At 35.9% G+C, this 24676-nt stretch overlaps 1 protein-coding gene across 1 annotated transcript in view; it reads left to right on the top strand.

Moving 5' to 3' along the window:
- The window catches only part of LOC126923069 (trehalase-like), a 32030-nt gene extending 7354 nt beyond the window's left edge, over positions 1 to 24676 (top strand). The window contains exons 2-10 of the mRNA XM_050736094.1: positions 9058 to 9174; positions 10977 to 11278; positions 11859 to 12037; positions 14518 to 14699; positions 15776 to 16022; positions 17961 to 18201; positions 19872 to 20071; positions 23817 to 23987; positions 24330 to 24676. Coding sequence (XP_050592051.1) covers positions 9058 to 9174; positions 10977 to 11278; positions 11859 to 12037; positions 14518 to 14699; positions 15776 to 16022; positions 17961 to 18201; positions 19872 to 20071; positions 23817 to 23984 — 1636 coding nt within the window. The 3' untranslated portion in view covers positions 23985 to 23987; positions 24330 to 24676. The remainder of the gene's footprint in view (positions 1 to 9057; positions 9175 to 10976; positions 11279 to 11858; positions 12038 to 14517; positions 14700 to 15775; positions 16023 to 17960; positions 18202 to 19871; positions 20072 to 23816; positions 23988 to 24329) is intronic.

Here is a 24676-nt window from a genome sequence, read left to right as displayed (position 1 = left end):
CAGGATACCAAAATCCTGCACAATTTGCGAGGAATGTAACTAGGTTCGTCAAACGAATCAGTAGATCAGATTTTCTAATAAGAACCTAGCCACGTATTAACACGCTCGAGCGAGATCCATGACAATTCCTGAAAATAGCGTTGCTCCAAAACGAGGAACATTTAAAAAAAAACGTGATAAGAGTGCACCTAATGCCGGAAAATTGCCAGGACAAAATACAGGCTGCGAAAATAGAACGAAGATAAAAGCGGACGGTTAAAAAAAGCAAAAAGAAAGAAGTAACATAAACCGTTGATTCTAAACCAGCAAGGACAGTTACTAATTTCTTGTTGTCTCTGTCGGTACATAAGGAGACATAATCGTGCAAATTTTTGCTCGGTTACGAAAAGTATCGAGCTTGAAAAATTTTAGGAAGCTTGATTGACGCTTGGAAATTTCCCTCGACGCTTCATTTCTATCCGGCTGCTCCTCGTAACTGAGCTATCTGCTTTTTGATATACTCTTCGCCTTTTTGTTCCGCTGATAAGAAGTTTCGAATATTTACACCGCTCATCTGTCCTTTAATCGAAATATCTTTCATTCAAAAGTCGGTGATCATTTAGATTTATCCGTATCGAATGTTGATTAATTCCGGTAGTCAGATGGAAACCAATTTTCTTTTTAATGTTTTTAGCGTGATTTATTTAGATTTATACATTTCATCATTTGCCATTCCTGCTTTCAATTATAATCTTTATGCACTGCATACCATTTTTGAAATTCATTTCGTGCTCCGATAAATACGAACGCATGCAATATTAACGGTAAAGAAGAGCAACGAAAAAGAGATACGTGGATGAGGAAAGACTCCGTTTGTGGAAGAAATTTTCCATCCCGTGTAGCGGTGAAGATCTTGCTGGATCAATCTGTTGAGACTTTCGTCTAACGGTGGTTGATGAAGACAGAATAAATCGAAGGAAAATCGTCACAAGAAGGAAAACTGAAGGAGAAATAGACAAGCGCGATCGACTCTTCAATTGACCCGTGAAACCCCGGAATAGTCCAATCTCGTATCGAGAAGGTGATAAGGCAGGGTGAAAAGGTCAAATTACTTCGATCAAGAAATCAATTCGATTTGCTTCTTGCCCGAGTCGATTCATAAAAAGGAAGTTAGTCTCCGGAGAATCTCGCTGACGTTCGATCGACGTTCGATTCAAAATTTGAAAAAAGCATGCGAGAACTCTTTAACGAAATGTCATCAACCAAAATATGAAGGACCAAGTTAGAAAGGACTTTTAGAAAAATGATCGCTTGTTTATTGCAGGAATATTGGGTTATGCGTATCTGTCTCATAAATAATAACGCGATAACAATTTAATTACACACAATGATTCTTACCCTGCACGATAATACTCTACCAACGACAGTAATTCAATAATTTTTATTTTCTCTCTAAAAGTTCTGCTACTCACTTTAAGCTCTAACTCGACTGTAGAGAATTTCTCTTTTTGTAAAAAATCGAAAAGGAAGAGCAAAAAATGATAAAGAGTACTTATATTATGCGGTTTTTTACAGTTGTCGCGAATTTTACGGTATATTAATCGGTAAAATATCATTGGCAGCGAACGTATCGAATTCTATTATCGACTTAAATTTCTCAGCATTTTACCTGTTGCTCCTATGGATCCAGGTTTTCCTGTACGACATAAAGCACACACACGTTACACACGGTGCATCTTTGAAACGAGTCTAGCGACACTCGAGCTCTTAAAGCTAAATACACAACTTTGTCGCGTTTTACTTGTTTTTCTTTTTTTTTTTCAGGCACCCGATTCCTCAAAAACATCGTATCCGGGAAATTAACATGCAAACAAAATTACAGAATTTTACCGAACAAATTTACAACCACCCAATCGGGTCAGGTGCTGAATACCCTACCGATTATAAACGATAAATTTTTCGCGTGTCGCAAAATTATCCGACAAATGTAATTTCCACATTATCGATATTATATCTTGTGTCTCTTTTTATTGACGTCAAATTACAAATCTTGCAAACAAAATTGCTCGAAAATTGCTTCTACGTACGTACATAATAGCGAATGAAATCGCTGCGATATAAAGCTTTTGCGAAGAATATTTGTTAAAATATGATTCGAAAATGCTTTTCCGAATTATGTTCCGTATCGCTGAGAAAATTAACGCATAATCAAATATAAATGAAAATTTCAACGTGTTTCGTGTAATGTTATTTCAACGACGTATAAATTGTGTAGCAATTCTCAAAGAGAAACAGCGAGCTGTACGTTTAAAAGGATTTCCGTTACGTGAATGGATAGCTAGCGTTCCTAGGACACCGTTTTGAGGATTGTTCTATCAACGCTTTTATTCTCTGATTGAAGTTAGGAAAAAATTCCCGATCTTGACTGTGTTCGGTAAAATCATCAAACGATACACCGAATAAATTCTGCGAATGAACGTAATGTATAAAAGCACGCTTACTATAGAACCTTCATTACGGAAATTGAAAAGGGTGGCAAAGCTGTTGAAATTAAGTACCATACGACTAAGCTGCGCTAAATAAAAGCATAATTGAATGATTAATATCACGGGCTGGTATTGTGGTGTAGGTATCTCACAACGGTTTAAGCCGAGTTACTCAATTTTTGTGTAATTTATGTTCTATTTGACCTGGTTACCATTTTTCCACTTGTTGCGTGAAAAATATGCAATCCATGTAAACATCTTGACGTTTGGAAATATATAGAGATTGTTTACAAGTAGAATAATACTTTATCTGCAATTCTGTGATTAATATGTACTACTTCATAATTCTAACTATGTAACCATACGACAATCGTGGAAATTGCCATTACTACAAGTGTACGTTCGATGATATATATACTTGTGTTTTAAGATTTTTTACAATTGTAACTATTCAAACGCTGATATCTTTCATTGCTATCTCCGTTCAACGTGAGATTAATTGAAACGAATATGAAACATATTACAACAGAATTCCCGAAAGTGGAATATAACAATATAAAACAATACACCGGTGTTATTTCCCAACGCTTTTTTCCTTATCAATCTGCTGCCACCCTCGAATCACCTTGCTTCTCTGAAATATAGTTAGCCTTCTAGTTAGCAGGTAAGCCAAAAAACCATTGTTCTTCGTGCAATTTACTTGAGTTACCAGCCAATTGGTCGCTTTAGAGACTTCCAATTACGTGAACAGTCGCTGTTAACCATCTGACTCGATCCAGTTCAGTTCATAGTTTTAATCCTCGCCGATGCTGGATATATTGATCTGTGTACCACCCCAGGATACTCTTAACAATAATCCAGAAATCGATAATGGTTCCTTAGGCAAAGACCTTAAGCGTGTACGCATTATCCATAGATACGTATTATCCGTTAAATAAAAATAAATCTCGCTGTTGGTTTCATTGGTTCATTTTATCATTACAACGATGACGATTTACGAAACGGTCCACGAATTCGATATTCGAATGATATTCTGTAATTAATGGTACAATTAATAGCTTGAAGTTATAGAATACAATTATTTTATAGGAGGTTTTGTTTTCAAGTAAATTCACTTAATGCTTGTCTATGCGCTTCATTATGCCCTGATTTCGAAGTTCTCGTTATTAAATACTATCTCCATATACTTCTGCTTGTTTTTATCACTTTAGATAATGTAAAACAACGCACGATGAATTTTATTAGCTTTAGATTATTTAAACTGTTTCTGTTCTATCGAATACGCGATACTTACTAGTGCGCCCCTTATTTTATCTCGATGCTTGTACTTTCTTCAAATTATACAACCGATTTTATATCAAGTCTAGTGATAGCCACGATCGTCCAAATTGTCAAAAATGTTATATTAGGCCTATATCAACGAAGTAAAGTGAATTTTAAGGTTCATTTAAAGAATATTGTATACCCAAAACAATTACAACTTTTGGGATCATGGAGGGAGAAAGTTTGATCCGTTTTAAGACGTGGATCTTGGTAACTTGAAACGTCTATAGACGTTTCTGCAAGCAGAAAATTACGTCGTTTCGTGGATCGTGGATCATTTTACGAGGGAACACGAGATTACCGGAATTCCGGTTTGATCGGAGTTTCTTAACGGTCCTGGATCGAGCTTCGCACTTAATTGACCGGTCGTCTTGTTGCTAATTTACGAGATACTTTGCAGAATTTGATGGTCGAATAAGTATGGTTTACACGAGTTGTCTGTGATTCGCGTTTTCATGGCGATTCGCCAAGAGCTTTTGCGTAATTTATGTCCGTGAAATTTACGATATCAGCCAGATTTGGTTTCAAGTTTAATCATTTTGAGCAAACGATTACGATTGATTCACCGTTTGATACTCTGATTTCGATCAGGCCATCGCTTTCTTTCAGTGGTTTCATGGTTTTCCAGATTGGTAGATAATTATCGTGGTAACAAGACTGTCTCTTAGCTTTCTATCGTGCGGACTTTTCGTGAGAAATCGACGTCCCAAATTCAACAATTTTTTTGAGGATTCTGTAACTAATCTAAATAATATCTAATATTATAGATATTAAAATAATAATATTAATATATTAAATATCTAATATTATAGATATTAAATATTATATATTGTTCTGGTATTTATTATTAAATTCTAAATAAAATTATTTATTTAAATAAGATTTTATCGTGCTCCCAAAGATAATTTTTAGCTTTGGAATCGATGTAGATCAGAAGGATATTTTTATAAAATGCTTTTCCATTTCTAAGATTTAACATAATTTCCCGTCTTTCTCCCAGCTTGTTGTATAATAGCGTCGTGGGAAAATCCACCTTATAATCCCATAATCGTAACCACGGTCATTACAAGAATATATGAGAACGTGCGAGGTGTTTAATAAACGGACATAATAGCGTTATCGACCGTTTAAACACGGAAACAACCATAATTCAACCCCTTTGACACTTCTGTTTTATCGCAGCTAGAATTTCAAACGTCTCATAGATTCATCTCCGGTGTTATATTACTTCGTTTGCATGTTATTTACAAAATCACCTATCATCAAATGTGCGTGTTATGCTACTCTTGCTCGAACTTTCCTATCGTCTACTTCCAAGGGATGTAAAAATATACAAAAGTCGTGATACTCGGCAAAGTTACTTGGAGAACTTTGAATATTATTTACGACACTGTATGCATAATATCTTGACAGAGTTAGCTGCATAATTCTTTAAACAGGAATATTTATCCCTTCTTGCTGGAAATAAGGTCATCTCTTACTGACGTATGCGCGTAAAATTTATTTTAGTGAGAAAATTTTTCTTTGACTCTTCTTAACTATTAATCTTGTTTTCAACTTTTTAAACGCAGATTTAACCATTTTCAGTCGCAATAAGAATACATGGCTCGACATTTATCTTTTTCAGAATTAATCTTATCAATTCGATGCCAGTGTATCTTTTAATGTTCATTTGCTTTTTCAACAGTCAATAATATAATTCAACGATCAGCAATATAAGAATCTCATATGGAATACAAACATAGTACGTATAAATACATATAAAAGTACCGCGGTATCGCCGCAGAACAGTTTTAACCTTAGTCTTTACTACTTTTAGGTCAAGTTTTCATCGTCGCTATCCATCATACATGAAATATTACTTGGCGACGCGTCTAATAAACATATAACCGAGTTCCTCCCGATCAAGGTAACTGACATAATTTCCTTGGAGGAAGTTAGCTACTCATATTTCAAAGTTTGAATGTAGTTCGTTGTTGAAAAGTACATACCTGCCTGACCTTAAGCGGCGTTTCTCTGACAGAGAGCATCATCCGAAATTCCTCAGAGGCGAAGAGTTAGCCGCAGCGTGGAAATGTTGCGAGGGCGTGTATCTCAAATTACAAGGGAAAGCAGATTTAGTTCAGCGAGCAACCGTGAATCCTCATTCGCTGAAGGTGTAACGAAATTTGTCAGACACGCGAAACTTTCCGAGATATTCGATTCAAATCTACAGATCTGTATCTCGAAATTTGCCTTTAGTTGTTATTTAATAATTGCCTTCCCTCTTTCATATTAATTTTCTTTATTTGCTCTGACCGACGAGTATCACGAAACTTTATCCATGCATCGTTGATGATAGATTTGTAGAGGCAAAAAGAAAACGATCGAAAGAAAGAACAAGTCAAATACCCCAGCGCGAGTAATTTGTCTCCCCAGTTGAAAACCATAATAAAATGGACTGATAAAATATATTATACACCGTAACAAGCCAATTTTCTTGATAATTGTCATATGATATATGTATAATGGTAATAGTATATCACGAATTCTATGTAATTCCAATTTTGATTACTTTATTTTATACATCTTGTACGATTTAAGTGGTTGAATATTATAAACATACTTCATTTCGAACCTCGCAAGGGACTCGAATTTAAGAGGCAATTTATTCTGGATTATATCCCACGGATCTAGATAAAATGTGTGTGTGTGCGTGCGCGCGTGCGTGTGCATGTGTGTGCCTGCGTGTGTATGTGTGTGCCTGCGTGCGTATGTGTCAGAGAGAGAGAGAAAGAGAGAGAGAGAGAGAGAGAGAGAGAGAGGAGTGTTGAATATGTCGATTGAAGGAACCCCCGAGGAACCTTTTCTAAAGCGGAATTCACCATCTTTTCTCTGCTTGAAACTCGGCTGATGTCGATTTCATGAAATAACCTTAATTAATTAAGGAGAACTCTCGAAACATTATCAGCCGGGCAAACAGACAAAAAAGAGACAAAGGGCCTCGGAGGACAGGCATAATCGGGGCAGGACTTCGTAATGATGATTCGTCGTATGTTTTTTATTTAAGAATATCGGTTATCGGTATTGAAGGGCGATGGTTTTACACGAAACCATGCAAAACCCTTAAGAGCTCTCAGAAAATTGAGACAAAACCTGAAGGGAACTTGCTAATCGAACATATCGCGTTTCCTAAAGTTACTTTATAAATTTTCATTATATGTAAAATATATACGCAGCTTGAGGGTTCATGAAACATGTATAGGAATTTTTATGACGGGATTGCGAAGAAATTTCGATCCCAGACGGGTGCGTAATTCTCTATCGGACACACACGTACAAGTTTGACGAAGGTACATCCGGCTAAACGATAAAACGATAACAGAGGAAGCAGGTAGCCTCTAAAGAAATTCATGGCTCGGGTGAAACGGCTTGCCTTATCCGAAATATTCTCGAAACGATTGAAGAAGTGGTTCCTCCATAGAAAGGCGACCACTCCAAAATGGAATGTTCGTGATTTGTTTCATCGTCCAGCTTCTCGTAGTATTCTCTATATTTTTATCTTTCTTTCTATAATTTTACATGTTCTACACCGTATAATATTTTCTTACATTTCCCGAAGACTGTCAACTGTTAATAACGAATTTTAACGCTTTGCTATTTTCAATCAAGAAAAATATAATACCACGACGATAAGAACAAAAGATACAGGAAATCTAGTATTACATACATTTACTTTTAGGATTAGTACATCCCATGGGAGAAAAACGCTTGGATACACGTATACTGCACGCTATCTGCCGAATTGTGAAAAAAGAAAAGTGTGTCATCCATTAGGAGTTTTGAAAGCTCGAGCAACAAGATTCCATCAATCAAAAGTAGACTTCGGATAGCTTTCTCTGAACACGCCAAAGATAAAACGCTCGTATACATCCGGTAGAAAGGGAAACCGTAACAGAATGATGAAGGTCGACAACCTCGACAGCTCCGTAATATTTTTTTTTCTTCCTCCCTTTTCCTTTTTTCTTCTTTTGTGGCTCGCGGTGGTTAATATGAAATCTAGGGTGCGACAACCAGCGGTAGTTGCGTTATCATCGTTGCCCTCTTTTCCTCTTTCGAAGGGAAGAGAGAAAAAATGCAATGCAAGATCAAAGAGGATAAAAGGAATTCGAAAGCTGAAAGGGGTGGAGGACACTCAGTTTTTTATTTCTTCTTTCTTTTTTTCTTTTTTTTTTTCAAGCGAAAACGATAACGTCAAGGGAAATCAGGCGATTTTTCTAAATCTCAGCACAGGATTCTTTTATTTTCTTCTCCTTCAAGGAAATATTAAATTAAACAAGAAATATGTCAATTGTACAATGACAATGAAACGTTCATTGACATGGACCAGACTTCTCTACGAACAGAATTTTATAATCTCGAAATTTACCGTGACTTGTAGAAACAAACCTTTTTATTCTAGTGCGCGTGCATGCGCCGTGAAATTCAACGAATCTCCGGTTGGATGGTCTCGTGTGAATCGATGGAAGCAGATAAAAGTTGTTTCTAACGGCGATGTATTCCATAAACACGATTCTCGAGGTTTCGCTCTTTAAACGTCGTGTGATAAAGCTGAGATAAGACCGCAGATCGATAGATAAAACAAGCATATTAGTTGGAAGTAGAAACAATAGTTTTCTGCTGAGATTGAATTGATCGCGTCGTAACACGAAAACGTACGTCGTAACACGAAATACTTACATTTTGTGTTTATAGCGCAATTATTTCTCATAGGGCGTCAATTATATGCCATTAAAATGTTAAATTATTGCCTTTTAACTATCAAATAACGTCAGAATCAGAGTCACGATACACAAATTGATTTATGTTTTATATATGCGTATGTGTTTCGCTAGCCTTTACGCGTATATACTTGCAAGTGTTCATCGGTAACAGCTATATAAATGTCATCGGTTTAATGTACCGTGTATACGGTTTTAATAAAATGGAATTTGATTAGGATTTTCTAATAGACTTTGTGTTTATCCCTTGCCGTATGATCTTTCAATACGATTAAAATCGGATCGCGAGTTAATCGGTTTAGCCAACAGTTGAACAACATAATCAGATTATCGATTCATACTATTGTCTACGGCTACGGCGATAACTCATTATAATTACGTTTATAATTCTGATATTACGTTTGATAACATTGCTATCTAAGAAATCATATAAAAATAGTACACAAGACAAATACATTACGGTGATTCCAGATCGATAGATTTGTCATTTATTTATTTTTATTTTCCAGCGAGATCTATTGTACCGGAGAACTACTGAAAACTGTGCAGCTATCCAATATCTACAGCGACAGCAAGACGTTCGTCGATCTTCAACAGATAAATGACCCTGAAATAACTCTCGCCAAGTAAGTTCAACCAGCGATTTTTTTAACGCAATTAAAACTTGTTGCTATCGAGCAGAATTTCATTCAATATCGTAAACGTTTCATCGAGTGTGTCGTACAATTATTATTAACTTAGCATAAATGAGTAATAATATTTCATTTTTCTGAATAAAAGAATACACACAAACGAGATAATTGCTTGATATTTTGTGATCTTAAATAGTAGAGTGAGCTTCATTTCATTTAAGGTAAAATTCCAATGTTCCTTCTTTCCTTCCGCGTAACATGAATAAGCGGCATAAAACCGTCTGCAATTTACGATCGCTCCGAAAACGAAATCACGGTGACCAGACGCGTTTTTAAATTGTTCCTACGTTAAATCACTCCGTTTACTGGGACTTTTATAGTATCCAGTTTACGATACTCGGCTACGTTCGCTTTCGTCCACTTCCATCGTGAACTTATCCTATCGTCGAATGCAGCCCAATTCGATCTTGCGATAATCATATCTATTAAATAACCGCTACTGCAAGCAAATAAAAGTTTTACCCGATAAAATAACAAGTACTTGGGGAAACCACAAATTCCTGCAATTATGAGATAGCTGAATGTGAAATTTTTAAGTTTGTTAAAATTAATTGTCTCGATGAATCCATCAGCAGTCCCCAGTTTTCTAAATATTGTCCTCTTTAACAATTTTCCCTTTCTTAACTCTGCTGCGATTCTGAAATCTTTGATATTTCAATATCTCTGTTTTAATTCGAACCAAGGAAAGCATTTTTAACATTTTAAGAAAATTATTCACATACGATGGAAACAAGTAATCACACGTATCAATGATTCTTTCAAATCTTTCTCAAGTTGAAAGATTTCTCAACAATGGAAGAATACAATTCGGTTGAAAACGACACAAAGGTTGCTGCGGCAATGAATGCACGATCAATCAATCTTTCTTCTCCATTCAACGATGAAACGTTCTCACGGCATTGCGTTGCCACGAGAAAAAATGTTGGAAATGCGTAAAATTCTTACAATTCGCTACTTGTAGAATGTGGAAGAACGTATCGAGAACTATAGAACGTTTGCACCTTTTCTCAATTTTCTCGGTGATCAATTCGTTTTCCGTGATCAACCCACCGGCATAAAGCGAACATCGTTTTGGGCGAATGTCTCGTTCGAGAGATACGGCTGGCAATTTTCGCTGGCTCGAACGGAACGCGAAATTCTCTCTCGTTTTATGAGCATTGTAAAGCGAATTCGGGAAGAACGTAAAGCTTATCTTAAGGTTAGTGTTAACGATCAATGGAACTGATCATTTCTGTACCAGGGGCAAGGCTAAATTATGAATATAGTAGATGTAGATAAAAGTTTTATTTTATGTCTTATGCGTTTCTGCGAACAGAAATATGTAAAATGGAAATTTATAACACCAGCATGGCACTTCAATTACAATCTCATTCATTGCAGGTCAGTAATTATTAGACTACGGATTTTTATGCGAATTCATGCTTTTGAGAAACTCAGTTAAAAGATAGAACTTTGATAGAAAACTGGTTTACCTACTAAATATTATGGAAACCACTATACTTTGAATGTTTTTTATATTTTTCCATACTATGTGTATTCTGTGTAATTTTCCACGTCGTGTTGGCGACTAATAATTCTGGAGTTAAGAAATGCTATTTTCTCTTGAAGCGATCTTCTAATAAAAAAGAATATTTGTCATCAGCATTATACTAGTGGATCTTTCTGATAGATTTTCTTTACATGTCATTATTATGATTGCCTAACTAGACGATCGTGTTTCTTTTCACTCCCTACAGCTTCTACGAGTTGATGAAAGAAACGAACAACAAACCGACTAAAAGCCAGCTGATTCAGTATGTTAATGAAAATTTCATCTCGTCGAGCGAGCTAGTAAACTGGACACTGTCAGACTGGACGAATAATCCATCGATCTTGCAACGCATCCAAGAACCCAAGTACTACGAGTGGGCGAAAGATCTGAACGAAATTTGGAAGAAATTGGCGAGGAAGGTGAATCCTGAAGTTGCCAGGCAGCCGGATAGACATAGTCTGATTTATGTGCCCAATGGTTTAATAATTCCTGGTGGTCGTTTCAAAGGTAAAATAAATTTTCCTATTTCCAATACATCATACAGATTCCAGTAACTTTTACCGCTAAAGACCTGTTAAACATTAAATTATTTATTTGTCAAAAAGTTACTTCGTTTAGTAATTAACCGATCATCTCTTTTTATTTGCTTGTAAAATATTACATTTGCAACAAATGTTTGAATTTTAGTTTTTAACTATGCCTATTTTGTAATTGTAATGAAGATAGAACTTGTCGTCCATTGTACTTTGTGCAACTCGATACCATAGTTTCAGTTATATGTTCCACTCTATTGTATTTCATGTTTAACATATAATCCGATTGACTGATCATATAATCCGAACGATCAGCTGATATACAACCGCTAGCGAATATATTAATAATAAACCACGAACGGTATGCAAATTAAGTAGCGGTACAAAATATGGTATTCCGAAGTGGTCAGTTTTGAAACAAATTACCAAAAATTTTCCCCGATGCAAAAATATACTTGATGTAACCCCTATAAATCGTAAGATTTTAAACGCGAATCTGTAAAAATGCCAGAAATACTAAAATATACTTTGACAATGTTCTTTTATCCCGACAGAGTTTTACTATTGGGACAGTTACTGGGTGATTGAAGGGCTACTGTTATCCGACATGTATCAAACTGCCAGGGGAATGATAGACAATTTCTTATACATGGTGCAGAAATATGGGTTCATACCCAACGGTGGTAGAATTTATTACCTCATGAGGAGCCAACCACCCCTAATACATCTCATGGTACGTCATACCTTCTCATATTGACTTTAAACTCGTTTTCCTCTCTCAACCGTGTACATATGTACATAACGTCCCAAATATGTAGGATCTACCAAACCGCAAACAGATTCGTTCTTTTCTTTCCTTTTTTTTTTTTTTTTGTTTTGGTCCGTTAGCCATCGTTTTAACAATAACGAATATTTCCCATAATAATTTAAGAGAAAAAATCGTGCAAAATGAGATGTACGAATAAACGAACAATGCAATACACGTAGTTCGCTTAATTTTTATGATTAATTGTAGCAATTTGTGCTTTTTGTATTTCGGAACTTCTGTAAAATTACGCAATAGGTAGCAGTCCCCTCGTTCTTCTCGAAGATTTGTTTTCCTCTCGAAAATTCGCTACAACTACGAATCGACGAAAGGAATTATTTTTTTCACGAAAAATAAATCTGCTCGACCGCCAGATCAAGTGGACGCCACTAAACGATAACGTTGTTTGGAATGTCAATTAGCGTCGGTTCTTTATCTCATCGAGACATATTCCATCGAATTTGAAGGTCATTTGACCGCGGCAGATAATAGCTTGTCCTTTGAAATTTCTACGAGAGACGCGAATGATACAGCACCCGAGGATTGTAGTCGTCGAATCCTGCACTCGGTTTGTCGCAGAGACTTCGCGGGAACAAGAATTTTAAAGTTGCCTGAAACTCGACTTCCTCGAGGCAACATCGACTAAAAGTTTTCGTATTTCCTTTCCTGTGGTGTGGCGAGACTAACACTGGAAGATTTCCACACAATTGAGTTGGGGAAACTCAATAGTCGGAAAATGTCTGTAATTTAAGACCGAGATCGATATAATCGTAGTGGTCCTTTCATAGTGAAATTGTTGAATTTTCCTGTTTCTTTCTCTCCTTGGTGCAATGGAGTACCGTGAAAAAGATATTAATATCTCGCGGTTGACGAATGTCGGCTCGCTGCTATTATTATCGGTTTTGTTGTAGGTATAACGTTGCAAGGATTGAAATGAAAGAGAAATTAAGTTTGTCAGACTTCTGTTATAGGGGATTCAATAAGCGAACTTGGAGTCGAGTAATCTTAGTCGAACAAAGGATTTTTTAATTTGAAATTCAATTTAATTATATAAAAATGGTGAAACATATTTTTTACCGCTTACCCTGACAAATAAATTTGATATTACCAAAAACAGAGAAGTAGAAGTTGTTTGCGCAGAAGCACGTGAACCGAATAACTTGAACAGATCTTTGCATTTCTAGGAAATAAACGCGGCCTTTTATAAAAATGAGAAAAAGAGGAAAAGAAATATGGTTCGTGGCGAAGAGTCTAACTCGTGAAATTTAGAGTCACTCTCGGTGCACTCGTTTGAATAAATCCAGAAAACCCACGAGAACCGCGAAAATCATGCTTGTGCAAACTCTTTTAGTTCACGCGGAGAAAATTATTTTCCTCAGCGTATGAAGATTTCAGAATCTGGTAAAAAGATTTCTAGAATGTATACGGTTCTTCCAACTAACTCTTTGACAAGACGAAGGGCGTTCCTCTTGGAATTGTACTTCGGTTATTTCATTTTTTCTTTCTTTTCTTTATTTTCTGAATCTTTTAAACTCGATCGAGATAAAGAGGTTGGTCTGAAATTTCGTAACGCGATTCGTATCTCTGTTGAATGTTTCAATTAAAAATAACAAGTCGTTTTACCAGAAATCGCTAATCAAGTGAGATAAATTTGATAAATTTTAATTTTTATAATTTTAAATGTTAATGATTCTTTGTAAAATTCGAAAACGGAAAATCCAAAGATAAGATAGTTGACGAGTTAATATATCAAATTAATAAAGTTCAGGTAACAATGCTATTATGGCGGGAAGAAATGTTTAGTGAAATAAATCCGCTAACCAAGACTATTGTACTCTATGACGCGCGTTTTGAAACTTTGTTTCGTAACTCGAAAAGTTCGATACGGCAGAATTTCTACTTCCGAATGCCTGCCCCTCCAATGTGTTTTCGGTAAGAATAGTCTGATTGCAGCTACGCCTGTTTATTGCGAAGATATCGAAGTTCTGAACAACGATCGGAAATATCGCGGAAGTTTGTTGGACATGGACATATACCAACGTTTATAAATTACGATTTTGCTCGATTTGTACTGGAGGCGCCCAAGTAGCGCATTACTATAGTAACCAGTTCGAATACTTTGATCATTCGTAATTCGAAGTCAAAAAATTGTAAATAACTCTAAAATATATATTAATTTATTACATATTTAGTTACATATATATATATATGTATATATATATGTATATATATATGTATATATATATATTTAAAAAACTTTCGAAATAATTGAATAACCTTATAAAGATTGACATCTGCAAGTGCCAATTTTGTTATTGCATAGTAGGTTCTACAAATGAATTCTACACTACAATTGCGTTCTGTAAAAAAAAATTGTACATATAATAATGTTTGATTTTGACTGATAGGTATCAAAATACTTGGACTTTACTGGGGACTACGATTATCTGCGCAAAGTTATACCGACTTTAGAAAGTGAGTTTGCCTTCTGGCAACAGAAAAGGATGATCGACGTAAAAAAAAATGGGAGAACGTACAAAATGGGACACTATGCCGTCAACAGCACGAGACCTCGACCGGAAAGTTACAGGTTAATTTTTAATTTCGTTTGAGATCTTTTGGATATTTACATTTCGTATATAAGCATGCATAATTCCTAATCTTAGATAACGAAAACCATGACGTTGCCGTAGATAAAAATACAGTTTATCTTCCATAAGATCTCGAATGTAAACCTTTCCATTAACGAAGTATTTAATTCGATAAACCGACGTGTTTTTTTAAAATGTATGTCATCTTAAGTGCGATCTACTTTCTTCCAAAGATAACGACATGACTTAGAATGGAGTGATCAATATGGAATAACATCCTACACGTCAATTTTATTGTTTCGATGTCAATGTATAGAAATGAATTAACTTTCGAAATGGATTTGCATAGTGATAAACAAAATTACATTCAAAGCACGTACACCGGTATATAAGCTTCGAATTTGTTACGACAAATGCACACCCTGAAACTACAATGGAAATTATTCAAATGTTTCAGCTCCTTAGAACTGTTAATATGATGCGGCATAATCAAATGCAAATAACGGATTCACGAGTTATGGCCATATTCATGCTGCTCATAAATGCATTTCGAATCCAGTTGCGTTCAAAGTTTGCCAAATTTGTGTTTGTATTTTGCTCACGTAGAAACGGCGATCTTATACAACTTAGCATTAGAGAGAGAATACTTTGAAACTACTATACCTTTAGCCTGATTAACATTGATGTTTGGTTTATGTTGTCACGATATATCACGAATGATTATGATACGCGACGCGTAGCTGTGTTTACAGTGAAAAAATGTTTGATGGAAATCGAGGACTAGCATCTCAAATTTTGATCGATCGCTCAAAAGATGGTTTTGTTTTCTCAGTAAAGAATTATTAGCGATTATTTATCAGTTCAAGGAAATTCGTGAATCCGCTAATCCTCCCATCTCGGTATCTCTCGATTCTTCGTGTTGTCGGCATTGGAAGTTTTTGATTTTTCGATCTGTCCATCTGGGAATCCTTTGATTCCTCGTTCTTTAACCTCTTGATCCTTCGAGCCTTCGATTCTTCTATTTGTCTATTTTTACTTATACATGCGTGTACTTGTCTTCTTTTTTTGATATCAGGGAAGACTATGAGCAAGCGCAACTACTGCCCGAAAAGTCTCGGGATTTCTTCTACAACAATATAAAAGCAGGCGCCGAAAGTGGCTGGGACTTCTCCAACAGGTGGTGTATAGCGGACAACAATAACAGAACGCTCAGTTTACTGAATATCTCTACTCAGCACATTATACCTGTCGACCTTAATGCGATTCTGCAACAAAACGCTCGGCTCCTCGGCGAATTTCACAGTCTGCTTGGAAACAATGCGGTAAGCCGTGGAGCATTCATTGGGAAACCGAGCTTTGTTCAAATTCTCTCCATAAACTCGCCTGCACGATGTAGTTCTAATATATTGGTAGAGTTCGAAGGGCTCCAGAGAAGCCTAATCCAGAGAAACTTACTTGACAAGTGGATAAGCCACCTGTCATAATCTGATTATTTAGAAATTTTATCCCAATGTAAAGAATCTAGAAAAATTACCATCGTTAGAGATGTGATAATCTAAAGACAAATCTAAAAATACATTTAAAGAACCTAAAGAAGTTGAAATACCTACAAAAATTAGCTCTAGAAATGTTCTACTTGCTGGAGTGAAATTATCATAATTATCCAATAAAATAGGATTATATACAATACACATACATGGAGGAGATTTCGTTACAAACTAACGTAGTTTATTCTTGAAATATGTAATTAAAAATTCTAACGCCAGCATGTCTAGTATATCACACCTCGATAAACCCGTGAGTAAAATGAAGAATGAAATTGGTATGCTAATTAAGAATAATATGTGAAAGGAACGTGGACAAAAATGTTAATGGAAAACGTTAGATAAGGCTGATTTCTATGCAAGCTTATGTAATATTAAATTTCTCGTGGTTGAGATTGGTCGATATAATTAACATAATATTATAAAATCATTATCTGAAACTAATTGAAGGGGAATGTGTTCGCACTCGGTTAAGTAAATTTAATCTTCTTTTGCTTCGTACTCTTTTTCTGATTGCAACCAATCTTTCTTGTACAAACTGTATCCAATTTCTCGAAATAATTGGATTTATGGGAACTGACCGAAATAAGAAAAAATAAGCTTTCTAAAGGTTTCAGTCATCGTAGGTCTTGTTCAACACACAATTGTACATACATTTTTTTATTTTTATTTATTTTTTATTTTTTCTAGTCCGTGCCTTTCGGTTTTGGACGAACTTCCAGCTTTACATCCTAATTCTAGCTTACATATTTCTATATTACATATTTCTTAAAACTACCACTAGAAACTGCCACTTCACTACTGGTGGCTAAAGCTCTTGCAACTTTGTTCTTTGGTCTCCTTGCTGTATGTCCGTCTTGTCTCTTGCCTTCCTCTTCTCCATTACCACTTTTAGTTCTGCCAGCCCTTCTCCCGTTTCACTTAACACTATGCCTAAACTCTTTGGTCCCCCCGTTATCTCGCACTCTTCTAATACGTGCTTCAGGTCTTCCTCATTCCTTTTGCATAGTCTGCATCTTTTTTCTCCCTCTTCCCTCCAGTATTCCCTTGCTTTGGTCTCGTTTCCACATCTGAATCTTGCCAATATTCTCCTGTCTTTCCACTTCATCCTCCCTTCTAGGTACCTAGGAAGTTTTTCTTCTGCTATCTTTCCGTAGTGTTTGTTCTAATTGGACTCTCTTATCCTTTTCCTCCTCTCTTCTGCTTCCCTCTTTCTTCTTTCCTCTATGATCTGGTCTGTTGTCATCCTTCCTTCTCTTGTTGTCTGCGTCCCTCTCGTTCTCACCTCTTCTAGTCCCTTCCTTCTCTTTCTTGCTCTTTTCCCTTCCTGGCCATTTCCTCTGTTTCTCTCTCTTTCCTTTATACATTCCTTTACTAATTCCTTCTTTGATTCTAGGGCTTTCTCTTTGTATCTTGCTGCTCTTTTTAGTTAATTCTTCTGTCAGAATGTAGTTTGGGGTTGTTATGTCTAAGCCTAGAATCCATTTCACATACCTTCTTTGTACATTATCCAATCTTTCCTCCATGTACATACATTTTTTTATAGATATAAAATGTGCAATGCGATGTACATGTAGTATGGTATTTTTTAAATCCGCTTCTTTTATGATACACACGATACAAAAAGACGAAAATAATATATAACGTGGAAGTCAATAAATATTTATATAAATTTTGTATTAGATTTATATTAATATATAACTTGTAATTTTCTAGAAATCCCAATATTATCATAAAGTAGCGTCGCAACTCCAAATGGCTATCGACAATGTTCTATGGAACGAAGAAGAAGGAACATGGCTGGACTACGACATGAAGAACGAGAAACCTAGGCACGCGTTTTATCCATCGAATCTTGCACCACTCTACACTCGAAGTTACAATCGCTTACAACGCGAGCGCTACGCGTTATCCATTGTGAAATATCTCAAGACACAGAATATCGACACTTTCTTGGGTAAGTTTTCGCAATTAAAAAGTCGAAGTCAGTCGCATAGGCTTTTATAAACGTTCGGTACTTCAAAGTGGAAAGAAATTTAATGAGTTTCATTCGTGTTTCAACCCTTTCGATGAATAATGGCACGCATCTTCTGGTGTCTTCCGCTTAAAAGCGGAAGTAAGGGGAAAACGGCGAAGAGAAAAATACGAAGGATGCTTTTGAAGGATTTCACGGTTAAAGGTTTAAAAGTTTAAAAGGGATGCGATGAAAAGGAAAATACAAAGGATGCTTTTCGAGGATTCCGTGGTTAAAGGTTATTTCCTATACGAATGAAATCGAATGGAATTGCGATAAGAGATAAATGTTGCATGCTTTTGCGTCTTTGGTTACACAAAAAGGAAAACGTTTATCATTCGTAGAATGCGCGAACAGTATTGTTGAACGTCAGTTTAGTCAGCCGCACACTGCATGCTATGCATCGAATATAGTTCCCTAAATTCTTTCTCTTATTTACTGTGTAAATTTAATTTCTGCGATTTCGTTCGAAACGAGAATATTTCATTTCTACCTGCTCTATTACGATCATAATGAATTATTCGCTGCACGAAATGCACGTCGCTCTAAGCTCTGCAAATTATCACAATTAACAATTCAACCCGCGATTTCTGGTTAGTTACACATCACATTCATCCCGACACACCTTCCATTATCCAGTTTAACAGCTTCGGCTTTAAGTTTGAAAGTTCCCCAGTGGACCAGTCCAATTTCCAGTGGAAACACGTACAAAAATTTTTAGCAAAAACCATTCGGCAAAATAATAAAAAGCATGCCTTTGATATTGCTTTTTGTTTCACATCGATATTTCAATACCAAGATAGATAAGTTTAAAGCGTTTGCACTTAGCCACGAGGGATGCTGAATGGATTGGATGCCTAATCATAGCCTAATTCGCAGAAGTGTAATCTACATTTTCTTGCTTGGAGCGTACGTACGTCGGTTAGCGGTGGTAGTAAAAAGATGCTTGCATGACGTCTGTCACTGACCACCCTACAGGTAACACATGTGAGGTAGGTCAGTGATGCGTGTGAAAACGAGAGATCCGTACATGGTGCGCGACAGATACAAAAAGAGAAATGCACAAAATATTTGCTCGCTTTAACGACGATATCTTGGGAACGAAGAGTCATATCGACATGAAACAGAAACGATTCTAAAGTGAAAGGTTTGCGTTTTCTTGCGAAGAAGTTTTATCAGAGTCGTGTAAGTACTTTGGAAACAGCGAGTGGTTAAAGTTCCAGTAACTTTAATAGCTTCAATATTGAAGATTCGCTGGATGTTTTCGATGTTTTGAATTCTATTTAATTTACTAGTTATCCTTTTTATTTACTAGTATAGTTATATTAGATGAAACATGTATTTCTGGTTACAGTTTTAGTTACGTGTATCGCGCTATAAAGATTTTAATATAACTTCGTTAATGGTAAAAAGGTACAAGACATTTTGTTCCTTCATATATAGATGTAGCAAATTATTTAGTGGCTGAAGGTAAACAATAGCTTCTGCGAGTTATTGTCATAGAGTTAGAGAAGCTCTATTAAATTGAAATTATTACGTTCATTTAAGTATAAAGGCAAATAAGGTTAATAAGACTGTGTTGATTAAACTTGTTTTCATTTCTTCCCCTACAGGAGGTACACCCACATCATTAAATTACACAGGAGAACAATGGGATTTTCCGAACGCGTGGCCACCGTTACAATCATTTATTGTAATGGGTCTCTACTGGACAGGGGTTGAGGAAGCGGTGAACTTCGCCCACGAATTGGCATTTAGATGGCTTGGCTCTAATTACGCTGGCTATGTAGAATATAAGGAAATGTTTGAGAAGGTAAGATAAATATACATATCGATAGACGATTTTCTTGAAAAATGACGGAAAAATATAGGAGCTCAACGTAGAAACAAGTAACTCCATAATTCCTAAACAAAACTGAATAGACAATATTTTAAGTTTCTAAACTTCAGAAGGAAATGGGTACACTTCTTGAAAAAAAGTAAAAAGTTGTTACAATATTGTCTGTTCTCTTGTATTAGCGCCACGTTCATTTATCTAGGTAAGAACTCTGTAAATTTTCGAAAGAATTGTTGTTTCCTCGGCTTCCTGTCGGAATTTTAAATCTTAATTGTTAATCCTAGTTCCAACTAAAATCAGGAGGAAAAGAAAAGTAATACACATCAAACCATGACTCAGAATATTGAAAGAGCCCTCGCTAAGAGTGATTTAATCAAAGCACTTTTTCACAATATCTGCGATAAAACACGAAAGCATAAAATAAGCCAGTCCAATCTTTTCTACTTGAGCATAAAAATGTTGTCCCGTAAAGCACATAAGGAGGATTCTCACACGTTGAATATCACCAAAGTTTTCATTACTGTCATAATGATATAGAACCTAAAATTAATTTCAATAATTCTTGGCATGAATCTGCTACAATCTCTTCGTTCGCGGTTCGCTTTAAAATAATAGATTAGAATAGAGAACATATTCAACCTTTCCAATTGAATTTTACGTCTTGTTTTGATTCTGAATTTATTTTGATTAATAATTGACGGTGAAACAGTGAATGATATTAACATGCCATATTCAAACTTCGGAGGTACAACGTTTCATTTGTCCCAACCAAATACAAATAGACACATGCTGTTCAATTTCGTTTCCATAAACGAAGCTTCACGTCGTTTTGTTGACTGACATACGTATGTCTGGCTCCAGAAAAGGGACTATCAGATCCGCAAGATAGATGCATAAATTCACGTTCAAGTATTCTCCCTCCCCTCTACCCCTCTTCTGTGAAAGAAAACACACTGGATACTCGTATACGTTCGAAAACGGAATGAATCACTGTCCATCATTTTTCACCCGTGGCTATGAATTTTCACGTAGTCAGAACCATTCAAGCCTCGTCTCTTTCTGTCCGTTTTTTCTCCCCTATACGTTTCGCTCCTTCCCTCTTTTTACCATCCATTTTTATATCACATGATCGCGAAAAAGATACTGGAACCGACCGCAGGAAACATCATAGACTAGGGAACCATGGAACGTCCCATACCTCATTTCGGCCATGATACCGTGACGCAGAGGGAAATTTATGGAGCTTGTTCGCAACGAGCAGCTTACCGATGAAAAATATCGATACGTTTTTTGCCACGCATTTCTTTTTTTCACGTCGGGCAAGACAGTGTCAAGCTTAAGCGGTTGTGTTTTAAAAGTTTTCTTTCAACGGTTAACCGGTTTATTGATTCGAACATTGTACGTTCGAAAAAATTGCGAATTGTTACTCTCGCCTAGCGAAAAAGGTAAAGTGTATTTGCAAACCGATAAAAATTTTTCATATATATTTTTCCCGAACATAAATCGCTTTTGAAAAAAATATAGGAACACTCAAACTTCGTAAAATTTTCATTTTTCTAAGCTTTAGGAAAGGGAAACGAAAAAACAAACTGGTCAAACAAAAAATTCAAACAGTCACATTTGAGAAAAAAGAATGGCTAGTCTTTTTCGGAATAATCGACTGTTTTCTTTGGAGACTGAAATGCGCGGAATTTCGCAAACTTTTCGTCTACGTCAGTTGAGATTCTTTCGGTTTATTTCGCTATTCCACAATTTCCCACTTTACGCGTAAAGTTTTCAAAGTAGAATATATTTCTCTATACATCTCCGAATCAAACTTCTCAATAGGAAATTCCGAAGTAATTAACTGACATACATTACCGCTAACTATAGGCAGTTAACACTGATAAGTAGAAACCCGAAATTGAATCGCAGTTAACGACCAAGATCGTTACTTATTATGGAGCAGAACGGAGGAACTCTTTCTATATTCAATTCTGTGAACGCATATTGATTTCTCCGTGTGAAGTAGTTCAACGACATTGTCGAACCGTGGGGACAAAAGGAAATAACGAGTGAAGGAGAAAAATTGAGATACACGTAAAAGAGTCGCATTTTCGAACGTGTCAAGGACGGAAAATCAACGATAATTTTAAACATTCGTTGGAAAGATCGAGTGCGCCTCGGGCTATTCCTTATTGTAGCTGGCAGAAAGGAATAGAAATAAAGAAGAAAGAGTCGTATGAAAGTAGAGTTATATATGCATACTGAGAGAAAGGTCTTTTTCTTATTGAAATCTAATGATTTTGAAGTCTTTAGAAAACACAATAGCTTGGAAATTTCATCCGATTGAAAATGAAAGATTTTCTAATTGCTGAGAATTATACGAACGGCATGATGATATGTAACGAGCATATAGTGTTATGAGTATCATCTTTAAATTGAAAAGCTTTCCGTTGAGTCGAAGTGACGTTCGTGTGGTCTTTGCCGAAGCTATATCGAATCGCGAAAAAAGATTTAAGAGGCCATATCATAATTGCAACGTGCCACGATCGACAATAATTCTGAATTACATTTAAGAAATATCACGAATGATCATGAACATTAATCTAATTGAACGAAATAAAACTATTAACTTTAGAGAAAATCTGTCGAGAAATAATTGGGTATTTTTACCGAAAATTACACGAGTCACTATCTAAGATCGATTTTCTTCGACAGAAGCTTATATTTTTCCGATAATCAGTAAAATATGAAAATCGAAATTAAAATCAGTTAATTTATGCTACTTGCTAAGGATGTTTAATATGCGTTTGAAGTTTTATCTAGAAGACGAAAAAGAAGAAGAAGAAGTATGTAATTAACACGGTCTTAGAATATTCATCTTCCCTTTCTCGTAAAACTTCCAGTACATTCTTAAGAATTAGATTTGCATCTTAATCCGACTCTGCCTTTTCTAGAACAGCTCTTTCGTGAATTAAACGCATTTATTTACTTTTAAGCTATAACAACTTGGCGCGAAGAAATGCAAATGACATCCGAAGGACTAAAACATTCGCACGTTTTGTAATACTTCGCAGTGTCGCAAAAATTTAAATATTTATATTCGTTTAAATACCTTATTCTAATATTAACCGCTGCTAATTTATTTAATTTGTATCATTCTTTAATTCATTCAATATTCGCCTAGTTTGTGGTAATTCCCAATCTATCTGTTCATTAGAAACTCGAAAGAATTCTTTTAAAATTCTCTTTCCTCCTCGCATTTAAATTTGAAACGTGACTCATCCCACGCTCAAATGATTAATATCAATTTAATCCCGATCTCTGGTTTCAAATTTATCAAACAGTTACTCAGCAACCAGTATAAATACCATCCACAAATCGAAGGGTAGTTTCTGTCTCCTCTAATTATCTAGAATTTCATTAAAGGCGAAGATCGAGTCTGCCGAACTGTGAAGTTTGTTAACTTTGCTTAGCTGTTATTCGTGATCCTCTCCACGAAACATTGATTAATATCGTCGACGATTAGAATGCTGTGATAAACTCGTGGTAAGGCATGTTCGAAACTCGACGTTCCTGTAAAATTGACTAAGAGTCTAAGACAGCAAGTAGGTCCGGCGCAAGTTAACAAGGAAGATCTCTGTCGATCAATCGGTGACTTAATTACCCGACCGAGGGCTGGTCGCTTTGAGAAACGAGAACGTGTGATTACTAGGTGTAATTAGCGTCTTAATTGCAGTACGACTCGCTCACGCCGGGGAAAAGTGGCGGCGGAGGGGAGTACGATGTGCAGTCTGGCTTTGGATGGACTAACGGCGTGGTCTTGGAATTCCTTAATACCTTCCCGAACATCAAGGTGAAGGAGATTAGCTACATCAACGACATAAACACAGAGATCAGACAATAGCAGGTGAGTACGACAAGCTGGTAAATTTATTGTCAGAAGTAAATATTAATATTATAATAAATATCAGTTATATAAGTAACATTATTTGCAATTAGTATGTGGATGTTTATGCAAATTCATTCTTTTACGAATAACGTGCCACTTATTAATATCAATATTCATACGATTGAAGACGCAGAACTTAAGCGGAATTTGTTTTCTCCGTTAAATATTGTGTAATAACGAGTACCGTAGTTTTGACATTTTATATTTCTAAGGAGATACCTTTTAAATATAAAATTCTGTGCATTTTTGCACCTTTCAATATCCCGTAAGAACATAGAGCGTTGTTAAATTTTGTTCCAGGTTTCATTGGTGATGGTGCAACGCGTATTTTCCAACGAATCTAGTCTACACGGAAAAACAGGGCAGCGCGTTTTATAAAAACCCACCGTTTGTTCCATGTGAATCAACGTGTATATTTTTTTAAGAAAATTTATCTTCGCCGTTCACGGATCGTTTCTTTTTCAACTATCATTTTCGTTAATGTTAACGATAGTTGCAATAACGACAGTTTTACCTTAGACCAAACCCACAGAAGAGGATTTTACATGAAACGTTTGTACAATACTAGCTGAGATATAATATTATTATACGTGTAACGAAAGAAAACTTAACCGACACTAGTTAAATATTATATTTATTGTTTAATA

This window comes from Bombus affinis, chromosome 13 (assembly GCF_024516045.1).
Source record: "Bombus affinis isolate iyBomAffi1 chromosome 13, iyBomAffi1.2, whole genome shotgun sequence".
In the NCBI taxonomy this organism is placed as follows: domain Eukaryota; kingdom Metazoa; phylum Arthropoda; class Insecta; order Hymenoptera; family Apidae; genus Bombus; species Bombus affinis.
Note: the sequence above shows the minus strand (reverse complement) of the source record. Positions and strands in the feature narration are given on the sequence as shown.